Source organism: Heterocephalus glaber, unplaced genomic scaffold (genome assembly GCF_053883595.1).
Source record: "Heterocephalus glaber isolate CG9 unplaced genomic scaffold, H.glaber_assembly_v1.0 deba00001729, whole genome shotgun sequence".
NCBI lineage: Eukaryota > Metazoa > Chordata > Mammalia > Rodentia > Bathyergidae > Heterocephalus > Heterocephalus glaber.
Window position 1 is genome coordinate 5,069,155 of NW_028258440.1, and position 17,338 is coordinate 5,086,492.

The following is a 17,338-nucleotide window of genomic DNA, read 5'->3' on the forward strand; positions in this document are numbered from 1 at the left end:
ACATATACAGTTCAGGGCCGGGGATTTAGCTCAGTGGTTCTGGCGCCTGCCTCACAAGTACAAGGTTCCGAGTTCGATCCCCGTTACCAAAAAAAAAAAAACAATAAAGTATGCAGTTCAGTTGTTTTAGTATGCTCAGAGTTGTATAACCATCACCACAATCAATTTTTTAACATTTTCATCACCCTAGAAAGAAGCTCTGTGCCCAATAGCAAACATTCCCTTTTCCTCAAACCCAGCCCTTGGCAGCCATTACCCTACTTTCTGTCTGTGGATTTGCCATTTCTGGACATTTCATATAAATCATGTAGTATGTGATTTGTTTGACTTCTTCACTTTGTATAATATCCTCAAGGTCCATGTGTATAACATGTATCAGTGTTTAATTTTATCGATAATCTATAACATGGATATATCACATTTTGTTACCCATTCATCAGTTGATAGGTATTTGAATGTTTTTCAGGTTTTGGAGGTTATTAATACTGCTGTGTACAAACATCTGTGTACAAACTTTAATTTATGTATATTTCTAATTGCCTAGGAGTGAAATTTCTGAGACATATGTAACTAATGTTTAACTTTGTGAGGAGCTAAAATGTTCTCCACAGTGACTCTACCATTTTACATTCCTACTAGCAGTGTATGAAGGTACCAGTTTCATTATGTGCTTGTCAACACTAGTTGTCTTTTGATTACAGCCATCCTTGTGGGTACTAAGTGATATCTTTTAATTTAAAAAGTATTTTGAATTAAGTTAATTCATAATTTTAAGCTTTCTGTGGAATAAACTCTTTTAAAAGATGCTTAAATTTTATATGTATAAAAGTTGAAGCAAGCTGTGGGTGATGGCACATACCTATGATCCCAGCACTTGTGAGGCTGAGGCAGGAGGTTCACCATGAGTTCAAGGTTAGCCTGCACTACATAGTTGAGGCCCTGTCTCAAAAAAGTTGAAACCAAAAAATAAAAAGTCAATTACAATTATTTTTACAGGGTCTCAAAAAATTAATGGGTTGTGTTCAAGCCATGTATCATTTGAAATTCATATGTCCCCATAAGAACAGTGTATTAAACATGGCCATATTATCTCTACCTGAATCAGTAGCTGAAATGGAAAGTTCTTTCCTCATTTATTTTCACAATAACTCTTAGCTGCAGAACCAAGAGACCCTCTAGAGTTGCTATTATCAGAGCTTTAGGATCCCTACTCTGCGTATCTTTGCTGGATGTTCCATTTTTTTTCTGACAGCCAGCTTGATCCTCCACACCATTCCTTTCCTTGTCACCAAATCTCTGAAGTGCTAACTTGAAGGGGTTTCAAGGTGATAGTTTTAGAGGGCTCCAATCCTCCCAAAGAAAACCATAAAGATTTATATTAAACTAAAACTAATGTTATGATCCTTGAGGCTTGTGTTGACCAGTAGAAATGTTCTGTAGTGATACTGTCCGATATAGTAGCCACTAGTGACTTGTAGATTTTGAGCACTTGAAACATGGGTAGAATGACTGAAGAGCTAAATTTTTTATTTTAATTATTTTAAATTTAAGTAGCCATGTGTGGCTAGTTAATACCTCATTGGGTAATACAGTTTTAAATTGAAGTTTTGAAATAGGAAGAAAAGGGGCAAAGGGGAAGGAAGTAGGAGGGCTAGGGGAAAGGATAGAAGGGAATGGGATTAATATGAGAAAATGGAAAAATAGGAACAAAATCTTTGTAAATAGGGAGGACTGGAGGGGTTGAAGGGAGGGCTGGGCAAGGGTGAAAAATAAGAACCAAGAGAGACTATGTAAAGGTGCAAATTTCCAATGATGAATGTCATTATATTGTATACCTAAAATGTACCAATGATTAGAATGAATAATTGATAATGCAAAATAGGAAGAAAAGGTCCAAAGGAATAGGGGTAGTGGGAGGGGCAGGGGAAAGGAAAGAAGGGAATGGAAAAATGATGAGAAATGGAAAAAAGGGAAATAAAGTCTTTGTAAATAGGAAAGGGTGGAGGGGGTGAAGGGAGGGCTAGGAATGGGGAAAAAATAAGAACCAGGATGCATTATGTAAAGGTTCAATTCCCAATGAGAAATGTAATTGTGTTGTATACCTAAAATGTACCAATAAAATAATTTTTTTAAAAAGTAGTAAAATAAATTGAAGTTTTAGTTCAAGTGTTTATGAATATACCAGTTGAGGCTCCTAATTTCTGCTATGGGCCTCAAAACATCTCTGTAGCCATGGGCAGTAGATAGGACTTGTTTATAGACTACTTACACATTTAGTACTCATTTTAGGGTTTTTATACCAATAGATACTTTATATAATCATCTAATATAAAAGTGTTATGTTAATCTCGTAGACTATACAGTTATGACTCTTAAAAATATTTTCTGTGTGTATGTGTGTGGTACTAGGGATTGAACCCAGAGCCTTCACACTGGGCCACATCCCCAGCCCTTTATTTTTTGAGACAGGGTCTTGAGAGGAGTCTCTTAATTTTCCCAGGCTGGCCCCAAACTTGAAATCCTACCTCAGCCTCCCAGAGTGCTAGGATTACACATGTGTGCCATCATGCCCAGTTTATTTTGTATTCTTGATAGTCATGGATACTTAATGTTGAGCAGGAATTGTCATATTTATCTGCTTGATATATACATTATCTTAGTTCTAGTTTAGGGACAAAGCACTGTTAAAGTAGTTGAGTTGAAGAGATTTGTAAATAGATCTCAGAAATTTGCTAAAGGACAAAATTTACTAGAGAATCTTGTAATAAAAATTCAAACATTTGTAACCAGTAACTTTGAATTAAAGCAATATTTTTTTTCTGTGGACTAATCAATACAAAAAATACAGCATAAGGAAAAATTTGCTCTTGCCAATCTGAGGATACAGACAAAGATGAAGACTGAATTATTTCTGTATAGCCTACTTACCTTAGATTTGGATGCCTAATTTTGACCTTTCTGTTCTGCAACTGAAATAGTGTAAAAGTAGTATTTATATTGTATGTAGACCATATAGGATATGTTTGAGAATTCAGAATGCAATTCAGAATCAAATTCTTATTCTAAATAAAACGATTCAAATGTTTCTTGATAACATTTAATATAACAGCTTTTTGTGTGTGTGGTGCTAGGAATTGAACCCAAGACCTTCAAGCTGGGCTATGTCTCTGGCACCTTTTTATTTTTTATTTTTTTTGGTACCAGGGATCAAACTCAGAACCTTGCACTTGCGAGACAGGCGCCAGAACCACTGAGCCCTGGCCCCTCTGGCACTTTTTATTATTTTTTAAATTTTTTATTTGTTTATTTATTTAACTAAAAAGTTCCAGGGATCGAACTCAGGACCTTGCGCTTGTGAGGCAGGCAGTGGAACCACTGAGCTAAAAATCCCTGCCTATATATTTTTTTTTTGTATAGAAACATCTTTTATTCAGCTAATATGTCCCAAAACAGGTCAGTTAGTAAAATAGATTCTAGAGAATATGGCCTATACACAGCCCTCCCTCTCCAAAAATAACCCTGGGGGCGAACATTTCCCTCCCCCTGGGCTCATTGGGCATAAAAATGTTTGGCAGCTCTATTTATTATTTAGGCATGGGACACCATGTCCATGTCCCTCCCCTATTCCTAGGGTGCAGCAGCAGTAGGTGGTCACAGGTCTCCCCTCAAACCAGCCTAGTCAAAATTTTTGCCCCACCCCAAATATGGAACCAAAACAAAGAGCAAGTAGGTCCCCTGCACTGAGGTGTTGGGCAGGGCCCACCCCTGCCTATTTTTTAAATTTTGAGACAGTATCTCACTAAGTTGCCCAAGCAAGACTCAAACTTGAGATCCTCCTGCCTCAGCCTCCTGAGTCACTGAGTTATAGGCATGCAACAACCACTATGCCTGGTTTAAAATTTGTCATTTAATCATTAGATTCGCTCAAGTAGTAAATGTTAAAACATTCAGGGCCGGCAATTTAGTTCAGTGGCACCGGGCCTACCTCATAAGTGCAAGGTCTTGAGTTCGATCCCCAGTACCAAAAAAAGCATTCTGTTATGGAAATTTAATTACATGTATATATTAAACATACCAAACTCAGATTGCAAGGTTTTTGGAGGAGAAAAAGATTAGGTTTGTGTACATTTAACTTAACAAAATCCACTCCAAGAGTAAGTATCTTTATAGGGTAGAAATCTAAGACCTAACTTGCTACTTTGTCTAGTGTCACATGAATATGCTGGAGATTGAAATTAAACCCACAGGTTTCTAAATGAAGTTTCATGTTTCTTTTTTGTTGTTGTTGTTTTGTTTTGTTTTTGGTACCGAGGATTGAACTCATGACCTTGTGCTTGCAACGCAAGTGTGGTGCCACTGAGCTAACTCCCTGACCCTATGTTTCAGTATTTGATGTTAAAGTTACTCAAAATTGATTGATGTCATGTATTTATTCTTAGGTGATTCTGCAGCTTGATGGATGACAACAGCCCTTTTCAACAAAAAAGTAGGTATTAACTGCTGCAATTGGTAATAGTATGCGTAGATTTTGTACTGATAAATTTTCTTCAAGAGAACAGGTGAAAGACGACACATTTTCTTAAAAGCAAAAATGCTTAGGGCTGGCATGGTGGTACATGCCTGTATAATCCTAGCTCTGGAAAGCTGAGGCAGGAGGATCCCAAATTTGACCCCAGCCTGAGCAACTTAGTGCTATAGCAAGACCTGGTCTCCAAAAAAACCAAACTGCTGGGGATGGGGATGTAGCTCAGTGTAAAAGCTTTGAGTTTGATCCCTAGTACCACCAAAAAAGAAAAGGAAAAGAAAAACGCTTAGATTTATTAAAGTAATACATGCTATACTCATGGTTAAAAATGAACAATATACAATAAAAATCTAAGCAAAGTAGATATTAAATGTTTCCTCCGCATCCACAGAGATAGCTACTATTATAGTCTTGACAAACATAATCACAAACTTCCTCTAGACAAAATCTTTATTTTCTTTTTTAAATTTTTAAATTTTTCCATTAAGTTTATTGGTACATTTTAGGTATACAATACATTTACATTCATTATTGGTTACCTGTACTTTACATGATGCATCTTGGTTCTTATTTTTTCCCCATTCCCCTGCCCTCCCTTCACCCCCTCCACCCTTCCCTATTTACAAAGACTTTATTTCCATTCTTTTCCTTTTCTCATATTTTTTCTTTTCCCATCTTTCCTTTCCTCTACCCCTCCCACTTCCCCTACTCCTTTAGACCTTTTCTTCCTATTTCACAATATCAATTACACATTTTGATCCTTATTTACACTTTTAGAAAAACTTTATTTCTAAAACTGATGATGCTCTATGTGCTGTTATATAACTTAAATTTTTTCTTCAACAATATATCTTAACTATATTGACAATGGAAGTATCCAGTTTAAAAGAATAAAGAAGACCTATATGTTCATATGGTTTCACTATGATATCAGTATACATTAACTTCTGTCATTTGTTTAAATTTGGTATGCCTGACTTTGCCAAGTTTAAGTGCCTACTATATATCTAATAGACTACTGTATGCAAGAGGAAGTACAAAGGAAAGTGTTCTTCACTCTCGAGAAGCTTACTTTGAAGTTGAAAGTATGTAATTAAGACACATTAAAAATAGTGAGCAGTTTGAGATCTTATATAATAAACCTTAAATTACATGGTATAGACTATCAGTATAGTAAGAGGTGAAAGAAAAACAGGTTTAAACGTTTATTGAGGAAGTTGTAAATGTTCTGAGTTGGGAAAGGACAGCATTGATATTTTGTAGAGTATCTGCTTGAAATTACATATAGCATTTTCTTCAATCTCTGTAACCACTTCTATTAGGTAGACATTTTAAGCATATCAGAAGCGAGGAAATAGGCCAAATAATTTCTCCAGGGTCACATAATTAGGAAAAACTGCAATAAAGATTTGAACTTATGAAAGATATATTCCAAGAACATCATTGAATGCTAAAACCACAGATTGTAGGAAAACTAATGATTTAATTCCTTTTTTGTCTTAAAGTATTTATATTATGCACTGTGGCTGTAACTTTTGCAGTTTAAGGCACAACAGCAAAAACAACCGTGGATTTCTTTTTCTTTCCTCCAGTCTCACAGAGGGTGTGTTTTTGCCATAGATCTTAACAACCTTGACATACAAGGTTTTTTTCTTTCATTATTGAGACAGGAACTTTTATTTTTTCACTTAATGGAAGCAATTTGCAGCTTATCTTTGTCATATTTGGATCACCAGCAGCATTACTCTTGTGCTTTGGGGCCATTATTAGGTAAAATAATGGCTACTTCAATAAAAGCACTGTTGGACTGATAACCACGGTAACTACTAAGTGACCACCAGGTAGGTCGTATACACAGTGTGGATACATTGGACAAAGGGATGGCTCGTGTGACAGAGCAGAGTAACAGAGCAGCAAAGTGTAAGATTTCTTTATGGTACTCAGAATGACACACAATTAAAAGCCTATGAATTGTTTATTTCTGGAACTTTCCATTACTGTTTTCTGAACACAGTTGATTACAGGTAACCGAAACTATGGCATGTAAAATTGTAGGTAAGGAGGAACTACTGTATTCAATTCCATGTTGAGTCCTTGTTCCTTCCACTCTTAGAATAATGTGGGCAGTACAAGGTGAGGAGAAAGGATATTCTAAGTAGAAAAAATAGTGCAGATGAGAGCTCCAGGGAACACAGGGAGGAAGGTGATTTTTAAGTATGACTTTTAAGGTGAATTTTAAGTATGCAGAATACACAAATATTAAACTGAATTATGCTTTTAATTATTTGAGGACAATCTGTATACTATTTTTGAGGTATTTAGAAAAGGAGTCAGTTCATAATATTAATTACATTTGGGAGGATGGGAACAGTTTTTGCTTTGCGATTTTTTTTTTTTGGAGGGGGTTCTGTATGCTAAGAAATGATTTGGGGGCCTCCTAGGGCAGAGAAGCTCAGCCGGTCCTAGCGCCCGGAAGGAAGCTCCCCGCCTCCATCCCAGGCTCCTAGGGCAGAGAAGGTGAGCCAGTCCCAGCACCCGGAAGGAAGCTCCCCACCTCCATCCCAGGCTCCTAGGGCAGAGAAGCTCAGCTGGTCCCAGCACCCGGAAGGAAGCTCCCCAACCCCATCCTAAGCTTCTAGGGCAGAGAAGCTGAGCTGGACCCAGAACCCGGAAGGAAGCTCCCCCGCTGCCATCCCAAACTCCTAGGGCAGAGAAGGTGAGCCACGTGGGTGCCAGAAGCACCCCCTCCCATGGAAATGAGAAGACACGTAAACAAGTCTCAAAAACAGACTTCTGGATCACCTACAGCAACCTCAAAGGGAAATGAGATGGAACAATTTGATACTCAACCACCTGGACTGGACTCTCTGAACTGGCAACAAAAGAGGATCTGGGAAAAATGAAATCAGAAATAATTACTCAGATAACAGCAAAGATTTTGCTCATGGTGCAAGACATGATTAATAAATCTAGAGAGGACACAGATAAAAAAATAGAGGATCTGAGGAATATGATGGGATCCCAACATAGGAAACAAATGGAATCCATAAAACAAATACAAACAGATTTCCAAGAGATTAAAAACTCCACTGAAAGTCTGCACAGCAGAATGAACCAATGTGAGGATAGAATTTCACATATAGAAGATAAGATTGCAATTAGTGAGGAGGAAAAGAAAAGTTGCTTTAAAATTGTAAGGGAACACGAGAAATCAATCCAGCAGCTGCTAGACGATGCAGAGAAGAATAACATAAGACTGATTGGAGTCAATGAAGAAAGAGGAGAGAGCACAGATGACATAAAAAAACTCTTCACAGAAGTGATGGCAGAAAACTTCCCAAGGAGGGGAAAAGAACTTGACATACAGATGAGGGAGGCATATAGGACTCCAGCTAGCCTTAATAAAAAACAATCTACACATAGGCATATAGTAGTTAGGATTCCAGAAATCCAACAGAAGAACAAAATTCTACAAGCAGTGAGAGAAAAGAAACAAATCACATGCAAAGGAAAGCCCATCAGAATCACAGCAGACTTCTCAATGCAAACCCTCAAGGCAAGAAGAGCTTGGAGTGATGTATTTCAAGCCCTAAAGGAAAACAGCCTCCAACCCAGATTGATGTGCCCTGCAAAGCTATCTTTCAAAATTGATGGAGAAATAAGATACTTTCATGATAAAGAGCACCTCAGGAACTTCATGAATACCAAACCGGCACTCCAAGAAATTTTAGACAATACCCTAGGAAAAGACGATGAGGAACACAACCCCAGGAAACCCAGCAGAATGAATCCATTGGGTGTGACAAATTAAACGCAAAGAGGGAGAATCCAACAAAAAGAAAAAGTCATGACAAGGCTTTTAAAACTTTTAACTTCATCTCCCTAATGAGTATATAATTCAATCTTATTATTGTACTGATTAGTATTTTTCTGAATCTAGAGTTGTACACCATTCCTTGTGCTATACTGGCTGTTTATCATCTTCTTATGTCTACATTTTAATTGGGTTGTCTATTAATGAGCTCTAAGAATTCTTTATATATTCTGGTCATAGGTTATATGTATTGTAAATGTGGTCTGTTTAAGGATTACTTTTCATTTTAATGATGTCATTTGAAGTTCTAAATTTTGATGGAATCCCATTTATCAATTTTTTTCTTTTATACTTCATGTTTTTTGTATCCTAGGTAGTTCTTGCCTACCCTGAATTCATAAATATTTTCCCTTATAATTTCTTCTTAATGTTTTATACTTTTAGGCTTTCTTATTTAGGTTCATAGATCCCTTCAAGTTATTTTCACGTGTGGAAAAAAAGGGTTGAAGTTTATTTTTTATATACGGATCCCAGGTGTTCTAGTGCCATTTGCCGAAAACACTATCTCTTCCTCGGCTCTTGAATTGAGTTTATATTCTATAAAATGCTAATGTTAAATAATCGTTCAAAACTCAGTGGACCATATATGTGTGGTTCTATTTCTAGATTCTCTGTTTATTCCAATGATCTATATGTCTTTCCTTACACCAATGCTGTCTTGATTACTGTAGCTTTAAAGGAGGTCTTAAAATTAGGTACTGAACGCCTTACAACACTGTTTTTGTTTTTGGCTTTTCTAGGTCCTTTGTACTCCTACATAACTTTTAAATTTCAATATCCAATTCTTCATTTATAGCAAGTATACACAGACCTGAATTTTTATATATACCTTGTGTTTTCTAATCCTGCTAAATTCAAGTACAAGTTCTAGGGACTCCTAGAGATTTCTTAGTATTTTCTCTGTAGATGATCATTTCATCTACATATAAAGATTTTGCTTCTGCCCTGCCAATCCTATCCTAGTTGTGTCATTTTATTGCCAGACTATTTTGGTGGGGACTAGGTTTCAAAGTTTAATGGACAGATAAAGAGTAAACATATCTGCCCTTGTTCCCCACCTTAAGGAGAGGGCATTGTATCTTCTCCATTTATATAAGGCATTCTCGCTGGAGATGTGGAGTACATGTCTTTGATCTGATGAGAAGTTTCTGTTCTACTTCTAGTCTCCTGATAGCTTTTGCCATGAACAGCTGTGGAATTTAGTCCAGTGCTTTTTCTCCGACTAGTGACAGGATCATATGGCTTTCTCCTTTCCTCTGTTTAAATGATGACTTTTGGGGGTGGATCTTCCAGTGCTGGACCAACACTGCCATCCCTGTAACAAAACCACTTTCTACATCCTGCCAGATCTGACTTCCAATAGTTTGTTTTGTTAAACAAATTTCTATCTATGTTCATACTCTTTTCTTCTATTATCTTTGTCCAGTTTTAGGATTAGCACAATGTTGAGTTCCTAAAATGAGGGGAGAAGTGTTCCTTCTTTTTTCTGCTTTAATTGTTTGATATAATTTATCAGTTAAAATGTATATGAGCCTGCTGTTGTCATATAGGTAGGTTTTTAAGCTAGGAATATACTTTCTTTAATAGGTGCTATTCAAATTTTATATTTCCTCCAGAGTTAGTTTCATTAATTTGTCTTCCAAGGTACTTCTTAGAAGTTGTCAAATTTATTTCAAAAAAGATTTTTGTAATATGCTTTCTATATCCTTTTAAATTCTGTAAAATCTGTGGTAATGTCTCCTAGATCTTGATATTGTAATTTAAAAAATGTATAACTGATATTGTGTAACAGGAAGAAAAGGTCTAAAAGAGCAGGGGAATTGGGAGGGGTAGGGGAAGGGAAAAAAGGGAAAAGGAAAAGTATAAAAAGGAAAAAAATGGAAACAAGGTCTTTGCAAATAGGGAAGGGTGGAGCTGGTGAAGAGGGGAGGGCAAGGGAAGGGGAAAACAATAAGAACCAAGATACTCATGTAAAGGTACAAGATCCCAATGATGAATATAACTATTTTATACCAAAAATGTACCAATAAACTTAATGGGGAAAAAAAAATTTTACTATGGCCTTCCAGAGACTTCCAAGTCCTCAGTATTTCCATAAATTTTGTCCTATCTACTCATTATTTTACTTTGTCATTTTCTTCTAATCCAGAACTTTATAGTCGTTATTCAACAGATACTTGGAATAAAGGCAACAAATATAGTAAAGCTCTGGATTTTAAATAAACCTATTTGCAAACCACTTAAAAAAAAAAAGATGATTTGGGGCTGGGGTGTATGTCAGTGGCAGAGTGCTTGCCTAACATGAGCAAGGCCTTGGGTAGGAATAAAAGAAAAAAGAAATGATTTGTGGCATAGCTGTGTAGAGGAGGAAAATCACATTAAAAGAACGGCACCGATTTGTTAAGATGTTTCTTTTGTATGCCATCTTCACGCCATTGTTTTCAAGTAGTGCCTTTTAAGGTCATGCTAAACTATGGTCTTAATTTTGGATTGAAAGTAGAAATGGCATTATTTTAATATAATAGAATTACCTTTAGAAATGGCTGCATTTTAAAATAAAGATTTTCTTGTCTAAGCCAGAACTCTGAAGTTACTAGTTGTCCCCCATCCACCTCTCTACCACTTACATACAATCTTCATTGTTGTTATTTTACTTTAGGTCTACTTCAGTACTTCTTTTTAATAGAAAGAACGCAGTTTAAGTCAAACAAATCTGAAAAGGGTTTAAGTTGCATAACCACAATTTCTTTAAAGGAGTGGGGGTAAACAGGTGTGTCTGAACCCGTGTACACCTGTATGCTACCTCCTCCCCCAGCCTCAAGGCATCTACTTTCCCTTATTTAGCTGTTTTTCTAATTCTTTCCAAATTTGTTTTCAAACGTACATGTATGTACTACTCTTAAATTAATCAGTTTTTGTCATTAAATTCTATAGCCAAGTCTTATCATATTCTTATATAACCTCTTAATTTTTACATGATAAAATGCGTCAGGTGATCTAAATTTAATTTTTAATATGTTTGGGTTGGAGAAGTATCTCCTTGCAGTAATATTATAATATTCCCTGGCTGATTTGCTCCATAGGCCCATTGAGCAATTACTATCCTGAAACTTTCCTTTGTTTTTATATTGTGTTGAATGTCATGTTTTCTGCATTCTGTATTTTTCTCCTTCTTAAGTCCCATAATCCAGTGGATTCTGCCTGAGAAAGAAAGAGTAAATGGAAGGTAAATTTTGGCAAACTGAAATTCTCATCTTTCTTGATAGAAAATTATTAGATAATGACAAAAACTAATGATTTAAGAAAGAGCAGTATGTACACCTGTTGATCATTAACTCTTTTTTTTTTTTTTTTTTTTTTTTTTTTTACACATTACCTCATTTATTCTCACAACATGCCTGTGAGGTAGGGAGGGGCAGGGACTGTCCCCATTTTACAGAGGAGGAAGTTGAGGCACACAGAGGTCAAGTGACTTGTGCAAGGCCCCAGACAGCGGCCAAGCTGGAATGGGGCTCCAGAGCAGGCCCTTGGTTCACCCCTGCAGCACGCACCAGACAAGAGGATATCTCCAATGCCCTTGAGTCGTATACACAATAGAGAGCAGCCCTATACACAATAGAGAGCAGCCCGTTGTGTGCTGAGCTCTGCTGCACACGGCCCCGGCCGGGCTGCCTGCTCTTGCCTTGCTCTCCCCACCCCACCCTGCAGACCTGGGCCTTTGCAGCTCAGGGCTCATGACACCCTGGGAGTGGGGATTCAGGGGAGGATGACTGGGGTAAAAAAAAAATAGAACAGGAAACTCAGAGGCTGGGCTGATAGGAGGTAAGACCCCTCCCCACCAAAAGGCTGCTTACACACAAGTTATATATTTTTACACACACTTGTACACACATCTAGATATAGTACATGTAAAAATATATGCTATTCACATACCCGCCTCCTGCCAGGTGCCCGAGAGCCAGTGGTGGCAGCGCTGGTGGGCATGGTTGAGCAGATGGGCGTTTGTTAAATATACACTGTAAGGTCTGTGTGCATATGTACACATACATACAGACCGCCACTTGCCCTTGGGGACTGGACACAGGCGTAGCCAAGGACAGACAACCCCCACGCTGGCCAAAGCCATTCCGAGTCCTAGATTTGGTGAAGGAAGAAGGGGCTGGGAAGAAAAACCGCTGGAGGGTGGTAACCTGGCTTCACCTCATTTCCCCCAAGACCAACACCTTTCTCATCTGCGGAGAGGTAAGTCCTGCCTGACCCTGCCTAGGGCTGGCAGGTCACAGCGGAGGGCAGCCCTATCTGTGTGTGCACGTGCAAGTGTGTGCGAGCACTTGATGGCGAAGGAGGGATGTGTGTCCATCTCGCTGTTCTCTGGGCCCTTAGCCACAAAAAGGACTGAACCAGAAAGCTGCTGGCCTTGATGGTGACCCTGAGAGTGCTCTGAAGGGAAAAGAAAAATGTAGAATGAAAAATCCAAGGTCAGAGCAGGGTAGCTGGGAGGAGGAGGGACATGGCAGGTGCCCAAGGCTGCCCTTGGACAGTCGTCATCTTGTAAACAAGCTAGTGTAAGTTCTCATTAGATAGAACAAGTAAAAAGACCGCAGTCTGAGGCTGTGCCAGGGAGTTGCTGAGGTCCGCCTATCTAGTCCACCACGGCCAGCAAGAGGGAAAAAAAAGTTTTCTAGTTTTGTTGACGATTTTTGTGTGTGAAGTCTTCATAGCCTAAAGCTGGGAGGGACCCAAAAAAGCCAAATTGTGAGCCCTTGTATGCATCAATATGAAAATTGGCTCAGGGTCTCTAGAGAGAATAACCATACTAAAGGTTGATTAAATTTTGTTCCATCTGCATTGTTTTTTTTAATGATTTAAAATTGTTTCCTTCCTCCTTCGTGGTCTCAGAGCCTGGTCTGGGCCACGGGGACATAAATCTCAATGCTGTCTGCACTTTCTGTGGCTGAGTTCTGCTGCACAGAAGCTGCCCGCTTGGCTGTCAGGAGTCTCTTGTGGGCCTCCTGACACTGCTTGTCCCCTGCATCTGAGGCCTTGTCACGGCTCACTGCCGGCTTGGATTTGGCTGGCTTCTTTGGGACTGGAGGGGGTGGTTTCTTCTCTTCCTTCCCCTTCTCTGGGGTCTCCACCAGCTGCCAGCTGTTGGCCTTGAGGTGGTAGAGTTCATCAGACTTCATGTTGATGTCCTCAATGGACAGCTGTAGCAGGTCCCAGAACCCTGCCAGGTCCTGGGCTGTTGGATGTGGGTTGGCGTCAGGGTTCAAGTTCTGCTCACAGAGTCCTCGGAACTGCTGGAATTTCTGGGACATTAGTAGCTGGGCACTGCCCACAGCACTGAGGACCTTTCCTAAGACTTCTTCAGAGAGGTTGTTCTCTTTGGTCTCCTTGTCCATTTGGCAGCACCAGCCTTCCAGACACTCTGTTTCCGCCTGAAGTAGCTTCAAGGACCAGTAGCCATCTCGGTGGCAGGCCCCTGGTTGTGCTGGCTCTGCCGGGGAGCTGGAGGTCGACTCAAGCCAGGGGTCAAGTGGGGGCAGTGAGGACACCTCCAGGGCAGGGTCACTGTTGTCTCCATAGGAGAGGTTGCGCTTGATCTGGGCAATCTTGGGCACCTGCCGGGGGCCAGCATCAATGTTGATGGAGTTGGCATGTGGGGTACAGTCTGGGAGACTCCTCTCAGATGACTTACAGCTTGAGTCATTAGCATCCTGGGTATCCGAGTCAGTGTCCCGTCGGGAGGACATACTGTGAGAGGGGGTGCTGCTTTGCCAGTCGTCCTCTACCTGAACCCTGATGGACTGGAATTTGGTAGCGGGACTGGGCTCCTCTTTTGGCACTGGCTGAATGCAGTCAACTTGTATTCCTATTGTTGACAGTTTCCTTTTGGGGATGGTCTCAGAGTGGGACTCAGAGCTGGTCAGCATCCCTTGTTCACTTTTCAGAGCTGCATGTTTTGGGGGTGCCTCCGGGGCTTCAGGGGCTTGGGCAACTCCACCCCGCGTCACGCTAGGTGGTCGAGTACTACTGTCCAGGCTGTCCGACGAGTTGCTCAGGCCCGACTGGCTTGTCACTTCACTCTTGTGATCCTGGCTGTCCAGGTAGGTGTCCTGAGCAGACTCAGTACTGCTCTGGACTGTGACTGAGATGAACGGCTTTGATGTGGTGCAAGGAGGGACCGGTGGTGGGATCTTCTTATACGCCACTAGACATGATGAACCCTCCTCCCTCACGCGGCCCGTCCCGAGGCTCCGGTTTTGTACCGATTATTAACTCTTGATGAAAAAAATATGTACCTTGTGCTGAGTATAGTAGATTGGCTAAGTATAGAAAATTATTTTTAGTAAGATTTTTATATAAGCATTATTTTAACTCTTACACCTCCACCCCAACTTTAGGGTGTTCTTTTTTTTAAATAAATTTTATTTTATCCCATCCCCCCCAAACTCCCTCCCCTCTTTATGTACAAAAGCTTTGTTTCCATTTTTTAATTCTATTGTCACTTTTTTTCTTGTCTCTTTCTTCCTTTCTCCCTCCCTCCTCCCTTGTTCCCCTTCCCATTTGAACATTTTCTCCCCATTTCCCAACATCCATTATAAATCTCAGTCCTTATTTCCACATCCAGTTTCTTATACCAGAGAAACAATGCAATATTTAAACATGTATGTCCAATTTATTTCACTTAAGAGTATGGTCTCAAGGCCCATCCATTTAGCTATAAATGTCTGAAGCTCGTCCTTCTTTATGGCAGAGTAGTACTCCATTGTATTAAAAAAAACCACATCTTCTTTATCCATTCGTCAGTTGATGGGCATTTCGGCTGTTTCCAAGATTTAGCTATTACAAACTCTGCTGCCATAAACATGAGTGTGCATATATCGCTGTGGTATGATGCTTTTAATTCTTTTGGGAAGATACCAAGAAGAGGTATGGCTGGGTCAAATAGAACCTCTTAGTTTTAGTGACTGCACCAGTCTACACTCCCAGCAGCAGTGGAGAAGGATGTTCTCTTATTTCCAGCCTGAAATTTTATATCATGTCCCTCAGTGTAATTTTCTTTTCTATTCTTGATCAATTTGCTGGGTGCTGGTGGCCTTTCATTTTGGAGATTTATGTCCTTTAGAACTGGGAATTTTGCTTTGATTACCTTACCCTCCTTTTTCTCTCTCCTGTTTCAGAATTATTTTCAGTATGGGGGATTGAATCTAGGGCCTTTACACTGAGCTACACCCCTGGACATTTTTTTCTCTTGAACTGGTCTCTCTAAATTGCCCAGGCTGCGCTGGAACTAGAAATCCTCCTGCCTTAGCCTCCCAGAGTGCTGGGATTACAGGTATATGCCGTCACACCCTACTTATTTATTTTGAGACAGGATTTCAGTAAGTTGCACAGGCTGGGCTTGAACTTACAGTCTTCCTGCCTTAGCCTCCCAAGTAGCTAGCATTATAGGCATGTGCCACTGTGACCAGTTTTTATTAGATGTCTGTTGTACATTTTAAATTGATTTTTCTAACAATCTTGGCTTTTCTATTTGGTATTTTTTTTATCTTTTAGTTCCATAGTTGCTCAACTTTGGCATTTTGAGTTTTGTTTTTTTGTTTTTTGGGGTTTTTTTAACCTGAAATTTGGCTTTCTTATTTTTACTCTTTTCCTAAATGTTATTTATTTATAATAATTTTGTCTAGGGCCGGGGATTTAGCTCAGTGGTTTCGTTGCCTGCTATGCAAGTGCAAGGACCCAAGTTCGATCCCTGGTACCAAAAATAATAATAATAATAATAATAATAATAATAATAATAATTTTGTCTTATCTCTCTAAATGTGCTAATTGTAATCTCTGTAATATTTTTCTGCCCTGTGTCTGTGTTCCTGGTTAGAACTTAACAGGCTGAGTATATTCACAATGTGTTCTTTGCTTATTTTCTTCAGGTGAAAAATATGTAATCTGCTTTGGAATGGAATAAGCTTCATTTAATATCCCTATTTTCAGTCTGGTATTTCATCCTTGCTTTGCTTTGTGCCTAGTGGCCCTGAATCTAGTTTAGTTTTTCTTTTGTCTCTTATTCTCAATTTATCTCCCTGAATTTTTTCTCAGATAATGGTTAGGTATAATCCTCTTTGTAAATAGAATCATATCTTGTAATATAACTGAAACTCACTTCAAATGAATTTGACCTTAAAATTTATTGGCCATGGTAATTTACTGTCTTCTGTTATCTATCTAGTGACCAAGTCTTACTAGTTTATGTCTTATAGATTAAGTTCTCCAGTTTTTACTTTTGCTACCATGTACCAACTACAAATATAATCTATTTATATTGCAAAAATATTTTTTTAAAATAAAGTTTCTCTCCTTTTGAAAATCAGATAATTCAAAAATGGCTGAACTCTTCATGGAATGTGAAGAAGAAGAGCTGGAACCATGGCAGAAAAAAGTAGAAGAAACTCAGGTTGAAGATGATGATGATGATGAGCTAATCTTTGTTGGAGAAATATCAAGTTCAAAACCAGCCATTTCAAGTAAGCATTTATTTCAGTGAAGTTTCGTAAGATGGTTGTTCTTTTCTTTTTTATGGTATGTAAACAGATTTATCATAATTCATTACCTCCTATGTGACAAAAGATATATTCCTGATGTTCTCTGGCAAGACTACACTCAAATCAGCCAGAGGTATCTTTTGTACAAAGAACAAAGGACAAATTATAAGCCCCATGTATGTTTTTAAAATGTAAGCATATTGAAGATGGTTATTCTTTGTTTTGAATGGAAAAACCTGTGGACTATCATACATGTCCTTGATATATTTGTTCTGAAAGGAGCTGGAGGGGAAGAGGGCTAGAAGTTAGTAAAACCTTGTGATAATCATGGTGAGGATGTAGTTAGGGACAGGAATAAGGAAGTGAGAGGTTAAAATACCATATGTGAGAAAACAG

General features: G+C 38.9%; 1 protein-coding gene and 1 pseudogene across 5 annotated transcripts in view; one reads left to right on the top strand and one right to left on the bottom strand.

Annotated features, from left to right (window-relative positions):
* Znf280c (zinc finger protein 280C) overlaps nt 1-17,338 on the top strand; it is a 75,166-nt gene that overhangs the window by 9,709 nt on the left and 48,119 nt on the right. For all 5 annotated transcript variants that reach the window (XM_013077889.3, XM_021240555.2, XM_087199836.1 and 2 more), the window contains exons 2-3: nt 4,440-4,486; nt 16,772-16,924. In XM_013077889.3, the coding sequence (XP_012933343.1) occupies nt 4,456-4,486; nt 16,772-16,924 (184 nt within the window). In that variant the 5' untranslated portion in view covers nt 4,440-4,455. The remainder of the gene's footprint in view (nt 1-4,439; nt 4,487-16,771; nt 16,925-17,338) is intronic.
* LOC106010656 (disks large-associated protein 4 pseudogene) lies at nt 13,280-14,364 on the bottom strand (annotated as a pseudogene).